Here is a 14,326-nt window from a genome sequence, read left to right as displayed (position 1 = left end):
TGCAGCAGCTGTTGCTGGGCCTATCTGAAGCCAGGAGCCAGGAACCAGAAGCTTCTTCTGTCTTCCATGTGGGTGCAAGTGTCCAAGCACTTGGGCCATCTTTTGCTGCTTTCCCAGGCCATAGGCAGAGAGCTGTATTGGAAGAGGAGCAGCGGGGGCAGGACCTGGCACCTATATGGGATGCCAGCACTGTAGGTGGAGACTTAGCCTATTATGCCACGATGCTGGCCCCTAAACTGTTATTTTTCAGACTTTTTTTTTTTTCTTATCAACAGTGGTTTGCTTTGATAATATTTTAAAATCATTAAAAATAAACTGTGCCTTTCTTATCAATTTAAAAAGAGTATCCCCATTATAAATACTCCTGTATATGAAAAAGTATACTTTTTTTTTTTTTTTGACAGGCAGAGTGGACAGTGAGAGAGAGAGACAGAGAGAAAGGTCTTCCTTTTCGACGTTGGTTCACCCTCCAATGGCCGCTGCGGTAGGCGCGCTGCGGCTGGCGCACCGTGCTGATCTGATGGCAGGAGCCAGGTGCTTCTCCTGGTCTCCCATGCGGGTGCAGGGCCCAAGCACTTGGGCCATCCTCCACTGCACTCCCTGGCCACAGCAGAGAGCTGGCCTGGAAGAGGGGCAACCGGGACAGGATCGGTGCCCCGACTGGGACTAGAACCCGGTGTGCCGGCGCTGCAAGGCGGAGGATTAGCCTAGTGAGCCGCTGTGCCGGCCTGAAAAAGTATACTTAGCACATAAAATCAACATTCAAAAAATTGACCCACAACTAATATTGCTAATTATATTGTGTTATTACATTTTAAGTATATAATATTCTGTCTGATTTTCTATGGGGAGAAAAGACTTTTCCTAAAGTTTTATTAGTTGACTTGAGTCCTAAAACATTTATTCAAGGTAGTTTCTTGAACATCTTCTCGATTTCCTTATAGCAGACGTTTTTGGCGTCAATCTCCTGGGTGGAGCCGGGCTTACACTGGAAAACACTCACTAGGTGACAGTGATGTGGGTCCTTCTCCCCTAGAAATCATTTTGTAAAGTAAAGTCAATCTGTTTCTTTTCACCTGCTCCTGCTTTCTTGGCTTATTGAGAGGTGTTTTTTTAAAGTGAGACCACTTATAATCAGACCAGAGCAGACCTCCTAAGGGGGCATGGAAAATCATCTTCCTCTCCTACTTGCTTGCTGTCTTTGGCTGCCAGACTGAGAAAGATTTGAGTGGAGGTCAGATCATTGAGCTTTAGCTACAGAACATTTTTGTCTCATGACTTTTCTAGAAGGTCTGTCAACAATTCCTCCATATGTTTTGTATTGCTTTTAGCCTATAAAAACAACCCCTTACAGAATGGCATTTTAGAGGGAAAAAGAGACAATAATTCTCAAATTGTACTTGACATTTGTAAATTTGCTTTGTGAGCACTTCACACTTCATTGAAAAGTCATAAACAATTATCAAGGCATTCGCACAGACATTTTAGGAGGAAATTTCAAAACACGAGTTAGAGAATTACAAACAAAGATGCGGCTACTGCCACGTGTTTTCTCATACTTGGCCTGATGACTGGTATTCATTTAGATGTTTTGCAGCAGTGTCCCTAGAACAAGCATATGTGTTAGGGATCACATTTGACTGCAACCCGAGACACAGTGGATCCTGTCCTGCTTATTTATTTCATGGGAAGTTTACAGATGACCAGTTCAGATGCGATGGCTCCACGGTGTTGTAGGGGATGCAGGTCCTCCTGGGTTTTTCCCTGCCAGCCTCATGTGGCTGAGAATCACGCTCTCCACAGAGCATGATTGAATGTTTATAAAATTACAAGCTAGAGAGAAAGAATACATCATGACAGGTTTGGAGGTTAATTCTAATCATGGCACAAAAAAATATTAATTAGACTGAGGCAGTGTTTGTAATGGGTGTTCGTTCAGCTTAAAAGTAGTTAATGGAGCTGATATAGAAGGGACGAAGAAACGGGAATGAGATCAGTTAGGGAAACGCTGCTAAATTAAGGTAGGTTAGGAAAAAATTAAGGTAGGTTAGGAAAAAAACAGACTAAAGGGTGGATGTGAGGGTCCTCACATTTTGATCAACCTGGTAGGTGATGGATGTAGTCACATCTCCTAGAATGGCCGTGATGCCTACATGATTTTTCCCAAATTGTGTTCCCTATTAGTAGGATGAGTATATGGTAGGAAATTAGGCTCTGAGAAATTACATAATGATGAGATGTTGAAACATGTTGAATGTCTTACATAGGGTTCTCCAAATTTATTTGCCATAGTTTATTTTAAAGAAAACAGCTTGATCAATGCTGAGAAGGCTTTTGGGGAAGGCCTTGCTTTAGTTTTTATTGCTTATCTCATTAGCAGGCTGTATGTGTGCTTTTCAGACACCAACATTGATTCCTGGCTTTCACTGCATTTAATTAAGACTCTTTAGTACACTGTAATACGTAGACAGTTTTAGCTAATGGAGATTATGATTTTTGTTCTGTAGATTCAAACTACATAAGAGGAGTAATCATGAAAATAACAGAAACAAACTTATTTTCATAACTAAACTGTATTCATTAATACGGTCTTTTAATCTGTTGAGAATGTTTATTGGGATTTCAGAAAACATTTGCTTATATCAGGAAATTTAAATGATGGCATGAATTCAAACCCAGAAAATTTTAAAATACTTAAGTCCTAGGTTTACTGTACAAATATATTTAATTAGTAACATTGATATTGGTCTCATACGTCTTATTTCTCATTCGTCGTAGAATTTTGTTGTTGGGTGACAATAAAATATCCATAAGGCATAGATTCAAAGTTCATTCCAATATTGTGGAAAATGATACACACATTGTAAACTCACTCTGATGGTCGATTTAAGCCTGATTAGCAAGTCCTCTCCACATGTTCCTTTGGGTCTTCCTAAAGAAGTCTGGTGTGTAAAGCCTCAGAGAACTGTGATTGAGTTAATTTGTGCTTTTTTTTTTTTCTTTTTAAAGATTATTGTTACTTTTTCTGTTTATTAACATAGAGAACAAATTTCATAGATAATGAATCCAAGACTATATTGAAACTTTCTTCCCTTTTAATTTTTTGTAATAACATTCTTTCAGTTTACTTGATAATCACAGGCTCAGTGCTCCTCTGAAGAGCTCTGCAGTAATAGGTAGATAGACTGCTGTTCCACAGGGGCAGAGAGAGGGCTAGAGACAACAGTCAAACCACAAGGTGTCAGTTTAGCACGATATAGGCTGTTTTTTGTTTTTATTTCTTTTTGGTACTCTGTTTTAGGTACATTGAATAGGAAGAAAAAAACCCTCAAGGAAGTTCTTTTCCAGTATCTAATGCTTCAGCAGTAGCTGCTGATATACTGAGATTATTTTCCAGAATTGATCCCAAATCAATAGATTCTTAAACATTAATTGGTTCCTCAGGCATAAAAACACAGTGTGAATATAGTTCAGTTTGTAATTTCAGTGACTGAGAAAAGTAACAAGGATGAAACCAATTTCTTCATTCAAATCTGTGCAAAACCTTCTTTCTAGTTCTTTTGAGCAAGAACATGAAGCTAAAATCAGCAAAATGTTTCTTAATTCTTGGGGAATTTTTTTTAAAAGCTTTATGTTATTTATTTGAAAACAGAGTTACAGAGAGAGGTAGAAGCAGAGAGAGAGATAGGTGTCCTATCTGCTGGTTCACTCCCCAAATGGCCACAGTGACCAGAGTTGAGCCAAACCAAAGCCGGGAGCCAGGAGCTTCTTCTGGGTCTCCTACGTGGGTGCAGTGGCCCAAGGACTTGGACCATCTTCTACTGCTTTCCCAGGCACATTAGCAGGGAGCTGGATCAGAAGTGGAGCGGAGGGACTCTAACCGGTCCTATATGGGATACCGGTGCTGCAAGCTGGGGCTTTAACCTGCTGTGCCATAGTGCCAACCCCGAAGAATGGTTTTTTTACTAAATGAATTGTTTTGTGAACTGAGAGTTAATCTCATGTTTTCTTTTATTGCTCTTTTAAGCCGTAAGGTTTTTGCTGCGTAAAGTAACATACCATTGTTTTGTTTTTTTACAGAATTCCTTAAATTATTGGTATGATCATATCTGGATTTTCTTATTATTTGGTTTGATATTTATAGGAAGTTTAAGCAGTGTAAGTTTATGTTTCAGGTGTGTCCAGAAAGTCTTCTATTTTGAATGAATCTTTATCAATTATATCTACTGATTAACCATTTTTTCTAAGTACTTATTTTTCAGAAAAAAAGGAACTAGTTTGTTAGGCAGAGTAGATTTTACTTTGTGAATTCAAGATGAAGGCATTGGTGGTTGGACCATTATTATTAAGGAAACTAAAAATTTTATCTTCATATTTTTTAAATTATTCTCAGACTAATGTAATTTTTGGTTTGTAGACTCTTTCATTCATTGATGCTTTTGGAGAAGGTCATTGGAAATTCTGCATTTCTTCTTATTCTCAAGGACAAACACACATATGAATCCTATTCTTCAGATACCTTCTTAGAGATGGTTAGTTGGTCTCCTTGTATTCTTTATAAAATGTGTGATTCTTTTGTTCTTGGATTGGGAAAGTGGGTAAGAAACTTAATGATTACAGTGAAATATTGTCATATTTTTGTATTTGAAATAATTTTTTTCACTTCATATAATTAACTTGTGTATTCTTCTTTCCTGTAAGTATGTATTTGATTTTGATGTATATTTTGTGCTGACATGCATCTAAGCATGAAAAATAAAGTAATGAACTTTTGTCAAGGTTGTAAAATATATTAAAACTCTATTGAGATGGTATTGTAAGGCAACTAGTGATTATAGATAGTCTACTTGGCTTTAATTAGAAACTACAGGTTTTTGAGTTTTTGTCAGTCCTTAAACTGTTCTTGCTAAACTTGGATTTGAATGGTCTTCTGGTTTCAGAATGAGTTCTTGGACAGTTGTGGAGTGTGATGAAATAGGCGTGATTAAGGAAATAGGAAACTGGCTGTTAGCCTCAGTCCTGGACCTCAGTGCATGACAGTTGAGAAAATTATCTGTAAAATGGGGTGGTAACATCTGCCTTGCCTTCTGCTGCAGTAAGGATGAGAAGCTGCAGTAAAATGGAGAGTTAAAAGTAGAGAGCACTATTCTGTAACAAGGAAGAACAGTTGAGAAAATGGCTGGTTGGGGCCGGCGCCGCGGCTCACTAGGCTAATCCTCCGCCTTGTGGCACCGGCACACTGGGTTCTAGTTCCGGTCAGGGCACCGGATTCTGTCCCGGTTGCTCCTCTTCCAGGCCAGCTCTCTGCTGTGGCCCGGGAGTGCAGTGGAGAATGGCCCAAGTGCTTGGGTCCTGCACCCCATGGGAGACCAGGAGAAGCACCTGGCTCCTGCCATCGGATCATCGCGGTGCACCGGCCGCAGCGTGCTGGCCGCGGCGGCCATTGGAGGATGAACCAACGGCAAAGGAAGACCTTTCTCTCTGTCTCTCTCTCTCACTGTCCACTCTGCCTGTCAAAAAAAAAATAAAAAGAAAAAAAAAGAAGAAAATTTTTAAAAAAAGAAAATGGCTGGTTGGAACCCTCTTCATACTTCCTCTTGGCAAATCACATGTTCTGAAATAATGTTTACCATTAGGACCTGTTATGAGTAATGTGTTTGAAATTTTATATATAGTATGAATTTCTGCATACCACCATAACTTCAGTATTTTCATATACTGATGCTTCTGATTAGACATTTTCATATTAAAGTAAAAAATGGACACACAATGCTTACGGCTGTGAAACACATGATACAAAAATAAAGTGGTGAAGCATTTTGCAGAACTGCTTCTAGAACTCTGATTTATTTGGCCTCTAAATGGAACTACTCATTACTCAAGCTCCAGTACAGTAATGTACATTGTACTTGAGGTCTCAGTGCACATACACACACACACGCACACACACACGGATACACACACACTCGCAGGGATTATTTGTTTTGAATTTTGGTGGATTTTCTGTAACTGGAAAGAGGATTTTTGTATTATTATTGTGTCCTTTATAAGATTTTTGAAAGATGCTATTAAAAAACTAATTTTGAAAATTAAGCTTTAAAAGTAAAATATTAAAATGTTCATTTTTTTATAGGAATTGAAACAAAAGTCACAAGATTCTCTGCCACGAAAAAATGTAATAAAGCTGAGTGCAGAACCAAGGTAAATTCATAATTTCTCATCAGTATGTTTCAATTTTATGGCATTTTTGGGTTTCATGATTTTGGTCTTTAATCAGCGTATATCTTGAGGCAATAGTTCATGTGATCAGCATATTAATTTAAACAAATTCTGAAAAATAGGTTTTCTTCCAAGATTGTGATATGTTCAATGCTAATACCTAACATAGTTCCTAGTACATTGATGGCCTGAGTAAACTTTCATAACAATTAAATGCTCCTCAGAGATATAAGATATGGGATGGTAAATATGTCATTATGATAAAAAAAAATCCCCTTTGCAGTATAGATTATTTTTAAATTATATCCTTTCTTGGTTAACCTTTCATTTAGTTGCCTGATTTTCATCCATCACTGTTCCTACTTTTTAAGTGATAGGAGAAGCTTGAAACAGATTGTAAAGTTTAGTTTCTGCCATAAATCGTCCACTAGATAACTGTCATTTTGCTTATAAAACCAGCTTGCTTCAGCTCTGTGGGTTTATGCTGAAGGAAATGGGAAAGGTGTTTATGACTTAAAACAAAAATATTTAATTGGTGGTTACTTCTGATTTATAAAGAAGTATTTCATGATTTTATTGGTCATACTTGAACCATCAAGGTTTCTGGGTTTTTTTAAAGATTTATTTAGTTAGTTGAAAGAGTGACAGAGAGAGAGGGAAAGACAGAGATCTTCCATCAGCTAGTTCACCTCCCAAGTGTCCTCAACACCTAGAGCTGGGCCAGGCCAAGGCTAAGAGCCAGGAGGTCTCCCACAACAGTGGCAAGGACCCAAGCACTTGAACCATTATCCACTGCTTTCCTAAGTGCATTGGCAGGTAGCTGGGTCAGAACTGGAATAGCCAAAACTGGAACCAGACTTTGATATGGGGTGCAGGAGTTGTGAGCTGGGCTTAATTTGCTGTGCCACAACACTTGCCTCAGGGTGTCTGATTCTGGTGGCCAAATGTCAAGCAGTCATTACCCAGTGGACCCAGACACACTGTCTATTTTTGTAATGTGACTGTTTACTGTCATATCGCCTCTTAAAAACTATGGGGTAGAAGAGTAATTTTTAGCAGCCAGAGTTTAACGTTGCAGATAAGATGCCAGTTATGATTCTGGTTTCGATGCCATTGTCCCACGTTAGTATGCCTGGGTTAAGTTCCTGGCTGCTGACTGTAGCTTCTCGCTCATGCAGACCCTGGGAGGCAGTGACAGTGGATCAGCTATTTGGGTTCCTGCCAACAATGTTGGAGGCTGGATTGCATTCCTGGTTCCTGCCTTTTGCTCAATCCCAGCGTAATTGTTAAAGGATTTTGAAGAGTGACCCAGCATATGAGAGTTATCTTTCTCTCTGCCTCTCAATTAAATAAAAAATGTAAAAAATAATAGTTTTAAACTATGAGAAACAGTGACTTGATCAGCCCTTGTCCTGACTGTTGATGTACAATTTAATACTTTATCCCTTTTAGTGTTTTTTTTTGGTTCTACTTAATACTATTGGTTGAACTCTGTAATTAACACACAATTACTCTTAGGTGTTTAAATTTAACTGAAAAGTGATCCCTGTTAAATATAAGAGTGGGAATAAGAGAGGGAGGAGATATACAATGTGGGACATGCTCAATCGGACTTGCCCCACACAGTAGAGTTAGAAACGTGCCAGGGGATTCCAATTCAATCCCATCAAGGTGGCATGTACCAATGCCATCTCACTAGTCAAAGTGATCAGTTTCAGTTCACAATTGATCATAATGATAGGATTAAGAGTCAAAGGGATCACATAAACAAGATTAGTGTCTGCTAATACTAACTGATAGAATTACAAAGGAGAGAATGATCCAACATGGGAAGCAAGATACACAGCAGACTTGTAGAATGGCAGATGTCCTAAACAGTACTCTGGTCTCAGAATCAGCCCTTAAGGCATTTGGTTCCAGCTGAAAAGCCCATGAGAGTATTCCAGACATGGAAAGCCAAGACACTCTGGAAAAAAAAAAAAAACACACACACACACACACACAAAAAAAAAAAAACAAAAAAAAACCCTAAATGAAAGATCTCTGTGAGTGAGATCCCAGTGGAAAGAACAGGCCATCAAAGAAGGAGGTACCTTTCTCTGAAGGGAGGAGAGAACTTCCACTTTGACTATGACCTTGTCTAAATAAGATTGGAGTTGGCAAACTCAAAAGGCTTCCATAGTCTTGGCAACTCATGACAAGAGCCTCGGGTGATTACTGACGCCATAAACAAGAGTGTCAGTTGTTAAGTCAACATGTAGGATCTCTGTCCTTAATGTGTTGTACAATGTGAATTAATGCTATAACTAGTACTCAAAAAGTACTTTGTGTTTCTTTGTGGGTGCAAACTGTTGAAATCTTTACTTAGTATATACTAAATTGATCTTCTGTATATAAAGATAATTGAAAATGAATCTTGATATGAATGGAATGAGAGAGGGAGCGGGAGATGGGAGGGTTGTGGGTGGGAGGAAAGTTATGGGGGTGGGGGAGAAAGCCACTGTATTCCAAAAGCTGTAGTTTGGAAATTTATATTTATTAAATAAATGTTAAAAAAAAGAATAATTCATGATTTTAACTAAGTATATATTTTATTAGAACTATTACAAAATAAATGAAATGGAAATATTGGGAAAAAAGTGTATGCTGTCTAGTAAAGTTGAGATTTTGGTTCATTTGGAAGGTTATATGCCTGTTCTTTAAATATTTTGTCCTTTGTAAACTGTGTCTGCAAATCATCTCATTAACTTTCTTTTCCCTTCTATATTTGGTGGGTAAAGATCTTTGATTTTTCTGGTCATAACGGTGATGAAAGCTTGCTATCAGGAATTCTTGCCCCAAGCATCCCTCTCGCCCTCCGCTCGCCCCCTTATGCTCCATTAATATAGTGTGTTAGCCAGTGTATGATATGAGGCAAGCACTGGACCATAAGGGATGGGAGAAGAGACACTCTCTCTGGTTTCTCTCTCTTTTCTGCTGTCCCAGCGTTAGGTAGCAATGATTGGTTGTGTAGCCTTACTAATGTTAGAAGAAAAATGTTAAGAAATTGAGGTATAATAATAGAGGAGGAAAATGTGTTTGGGCTTAATTATTGAGTTTTAATTACAGATAAACTTGAGAATTTTTTAAAGCTGTTAATAAAATGATTGCTTTTTGATGTTTCTTTTTTAAACAGTTTATATTGAAATAGTGTTCTTTATCAAATTTCACTTCTTTATAGTACTTATCTGTCAAATGTTATCACTACTATTCCATAATTAGGTAAATTGCGAATACTTCTCATTGTCCAATTCTTTTTAAAAAATATTTAGTAAGCATTTTGTACTTGCCAGCTAGCTTCCTGAATAGAACTACTTTTCATTTTTGCTTTTGAAATCTACATTTCACTTGTTGGTCACAAATGATCTTCATTACTGATCTCTCAGTGTAATCAGTGAGGAATGGAGGAATGATAGTGGCCTTTAAAATGGAAAATTTGATGGTTCTCTTTAGCAGGGACTGAAAGTTAGATAATTGCACTTCTCAGCCTGTAAATTGGAAGTTTTAGAAATGTGGTTATTGGCTTTTCTCTTTCTGCATGAATCTAGGGCTTATCTTTATTTCAGTTATAAACAAAATTTCTATTTGAGTAACAAATTACTAATCTACATTACAGATCCTCTCTGGGAGGGTGAAAATTGGTTCTTGAGGGTATGGGAAAAAAATCTTTGTCTTTTCAGTATATGAAGCGCCCATAGACAGTTTCTGTGGTGGTAAAGTTGTGTGGGGGGTGATTAGGCAATGGGTGTCTTAAAAGAACCCTTAGGCAGGGAAGTGTGTAAAAAGGCTGTGACCTTAACCCAAGTTTAAATAATGAGCAGCACAGTGAGCTACCTAGTGTGTGAATTCATGGTTTTTTGGTAGATAGAAGGTACAATTAAGAGTTAAATTTGGAGCATCTTGAACGACTCATAAATTATCATCCTTAAGTAGTCTTTAAACATAAGATATTTCTGTTTGTTTTCTATTCGTAATTTCATAAGGAAATAGATTGTAAAGAAACTCGAATAAGACCTTATACAAGGTAAAAGCCAGGCAGGCAAAGAGAATTCAGTCTTGCTTCAGTAGGCCATGGATTAAGAGACTTGTCTTGCTTCAGTAGTATATGGGTTAAGCAGGACAAGAGTAGATTTGCCAAGGCACAAGAAAGGAAACCACATGGTTTGACAGTTTGTAAAGGAACTTTCTGTTTAAGGTGGATAATTTGAAATGCTATCATGTGTATAATCAAACTTGTTTTGAGATAAACTCTGTAAATATGATCATTCAGTTTTCAAGTAGAAACTTCATCTTAGACCATTTTGTGCTACTTGTAATGGAATATACCACAGAATGGATGATTGACAATGAACTGAAATCTGTTTGGCGCACAGCTTTGCAGGCTGGAAAGTCCATGATTGAAGCCTTTGAGGACCTCTTGTTGTAATTCAGTTATAGTTACCAGGCCCCCATGACCCAGTCACCCCTTAAAGCCCCTTCCGCTGAACACCTTTGCATTAAGAAGTAAGTCTTCAACACATGAGCTTTGGGGCACACGTTCAAACCACAGCAGACTTATTTAGTTTCTGAGGAATGTATTGAAATTAAAATTTACCTATAAATGCTTTTAATTCTTAGCAAGATATTTATGATCCCCCTCACTCTCATCCAGTAAAAGGAATTAACTTGAAAAGAAACCATGAACAGTGTTGAGTGACCTTAAATTATCAAAATAGAGGAAGGACTGAATTCCAGAACAGACACTCCTTTCCCTCATGCCCTGTGCTGACTGAGTGGTTCTCATCTCACCATTCTTCAGGGAGTTCCTCCTGCCTGTTGAGTAAAGTCTGACCGGAGAGTTACATGTTTCACTAGTCTACTGCATAATAAACTACCTCAAACCTAGTGTCTTAAAGACAGTGTGTTATCTCTGTCATGGTTCTGTAGAACTGCTCACTGCCTGGGGGTCTCATACCATTGCAATCACTGGAGATTGGGACTGGGTTTCCCCAAAGGCTTGACTGCGCTGCCCATCCATCCCAGAAGGCTTCCTCACATTGCTGGTCTTAACTGCTGCCTGCTGATGTTCAGCTGGGACTGTCAACTGCTGTGCTCACACGTGGCCTTCCTATGTGACTTGGGCTTCTCTACCTAGGGTAGAGAAATGTCCACAAGGACACACCTTAAAGAAGACAGAAAGGAATATTATTAGATTATTAGAATTGTTATCTATGAACTATATTGAATCTGTTCTGTTTGTATTAATATCACATCAACGTAAAAATAAAGTATTAGATCATTAAATAAAAAAAAAAAGAATGATAGTCTCAAAAATGAGATTCTTGGGAGTTTTCTGAATGGGAACTGAGAGACTTTTTGGTACCTGGCATTCAAAGAAAGTTCTAGAAGGTCATTTCCACTACATTCTATTAGTGAAGCAAGTCACTAAGTTCAGCCCATATTCAAGAGGCTAAGAATTTTTTTCCATTTCCTGATGGGAGAGTATGTGTAGGAAGCAGCAGATTATAACATTGGCCCAGCATTTAAATGTAAATCAAGTTCAACATAGCTCACTGGCTGACATGTGATGCTGGCTTATTTTGCCAGTATCATTGTTTGCATTGTGAACTCCTTGAGAATAGAAAGTACTAATTTTACTTACTTCTACCACCAAGCCTGTGGTATTATAGTCATCATAGTAAGAATTCAATATAAAGATTTATTAAAACACACTTAATTAAATTGAAGGGAATGTTAAGCTGCAAGCACCAGATATGCGTAGAGCATGTCTCATGTTCTGTGTAAAAATGTGATATTCTGGGGGCCAGCATTGTGGCGTAGTGGGTGAATCCTCCATCTCCATTGCCAGCATCCAGTACAGGCACCAGTTTGTGTCCTGGATGCTCTTCCTCTTGTCATGCTCCCTGCTAATGGCCTGGGAAAGCAGTAGAAGATGGCTGAGGAGTTTGGGCCCCTGCCACCCACTTGGGAGACCCAGATGGGGCTCCTGGCTCACAGCTTTGGCCTGGCCCAGTGCTGGCATTTACTGCCATTTGGGGAGTGAACCAATAAATAAATCTTTTTTTAAAAATGTGATACCCTAGAATATATTCTCCCCAGATAGTATTTCTGGTATTTGGAGGTGCAATGCCAGAGTGCTTCCTTAATAAAATACATACTACTACAAATGAAAATAAATGGTTACCTGTCTAGTAGAGCTTTGAATTTTGTATAAAGGCTCATTTGAGATTTTAGAGTTTTATGCTGTGAGACATGAAAAATTTTAAGCTGTATTTCAGCATCATTGCATTCTTACAGAATGAATGTCATTGAGATTGCATTTTTAGGGGTTCTTCAGGATGAGTAGGTACAAGTAAATATTCTCCAGTAGCTGAATAAGTTCACCATATTAGATTGGTTTTCACAAGAAGACTTTTCATTTTTTATTTTTGACATAGAGCGTTTGCCTGATTCCACATTTTATATTTTTAATAGCAACAGTCATCTATTACAGTCATCTATTAGTGTAATGGGATTCAAGGCTTTAAATGACTTTTTCATTTGTATCATGTCTTCATTATGTCTCCATTTCAAGTAAGAATGCCTGTATATCTCAGCAATTATTTAAACATAAATTTCAAATGAAGCAATGAAGCTCAGAATTTTATTTTTATTGTTTGGCAATGAAATTTCTAGTAAAAAAAAATTCTAACCTGCACATCTTGGCAGCTTTATTATCATATAGATTTGATAGAAGTGTTTGTAGCAAAAGTGGTAGGCTGCATTTTTAAATTGTCCCGAGGGAATTTAGGCACTCCTGGGATTACATGATTTCACTAGGACTTGACACCCTGCACCCTCCATGGGTTCTGTTCTGAGAACAGCTGAAATAGCCTTACGCTGTAAGTTGCTTGAGAGCTCTTCTTTTGATGGGAGAATTGCTAACAGATGGTACTGGAGACTCCTAAAACATAAATCTGAGCTTTTTGCGCTAGTTTGGGTCTGTTTGGGCATGAATAGCACAGTGCACTTATGAATTTGTGTTGGACGGATTCATCAGCTCTGCTGTGATATGCTTTCCTGTTTAAGTGTAAATTGCCTGGAAAGGGCGTTTGTATCCCTTCACCCAGATTCCAGCTGTATTAGGATTTGTTAGCTTTGACTTCTTTAAGATGTGGATGACCAGTTCTGTAGTTATTTAGACACATGTTTCATCTGCTGGGCTGTTCTTAGATAACGTGCTTTACCCAAAGACTGAACAGAATGTAGTGCATTATTTGGATAACGGAGTTTCTTACAGAACTAGAAGCCAGGCAACAGATACATTAGTTAATGTTACATTAAAACTTCTTCACACTGACTAGTGTTTGCTGTTAGTTCTGTAGCAGACATAGCTGCGTAGCCACACAAAGTAATCCTACCTGATTTTTGCCATTCTGAATTGGTCTTTCACAGGCTTGCAATTTGCCTGATTTTTCAAGGAAACACAAAGGCCTTTGGGGAGGAAATCGAGAGGAAAGGCTCCACCTTCCCCACAGTGTTCTCCCTGCCCTTAGCGTTTGTGTTTACCTTATGACATCAGGAACAATAACTATTCATTCCTGAAATACTACTTCAACCTTACATCGACTTAGATGAAATAACACCTGTTTTTAAAAAAGCTGACAATTGCAGTTCACATGATGGCTGGGCCCCAGTCTCTAAATCTGCTGATAAACCTCCCATGAAAACACAGAAGAGATGAACAATCACAGGAACTCTGGGACTTTGATTTGACAGCCTATAGTCCACAAACTACCATGCTGATGGAATTGGACTAAAAAATGCAATTACTTGCTGATCAGTGATAACCAGAAATGAAAGCAACATGCAGAGCTCAAGAACAAAGTGTGAAAAACAATTCCTTTTTCCTTTTCATAATGCCTACCCTCAGTTTTTAAAATTCTGGGATGAAATCAACTGAAAAAGTGGACATAAAAGCGGGACTTTTCTATGTTTTGAGGCTGAGAAGATAGGTGGTGATACTGTTACTTTCTTCTCCCCACCTGAAGTCTCTACTAAGCAAACCAGTTAATTGACCAACTGGAGG

The 14,326-nt window shown here is 38.3% G+C and overlaps 1 protein-coding gene across 1 annotated transcript in view; it reads left to right on the top strand.

Moving 5' to 3' along the window:
* The window catches only part of MAN2A1 (mannosidase alpha class 2A member 1), a 177,808-nt gene that overhangs the window by 85,962 nt on the left and 77,520 nt on the right, over positions 1-14,326 (top strand). Inside the window, exons 11-12 of the mRNA XM_062212295.1 lie at positions 4,418-4,532; positions 6,134-6,201. Coding sequence (XP_062068279.1) covers positions 4,418-4,532; positions 6,134-6,201 — 183 coding nt within the window. The remainder of the gene's footprint in view (positions 1-4,417; positions 4,533-6,133; positions 6,202-14,326) is intronic.

This window comes from Lepus europaeus, chromosome 15, assembly GCF_033115175.1.
Source record: "Lepus europaeus isolate LE1 chromosome 15, mLepTim1.pri, whole genome shotgun sequence".
Classification (NCBI taxonomy): domain Eukaryota; kingdom Metazoa; phylum Chordata; class Mammalia; order Lagomorpha; family Leporidae; genus Lepus; species Lepus europaeus.
This window is presented reverse-complemented; position numbering and strand designations above follow the sequence as displayed.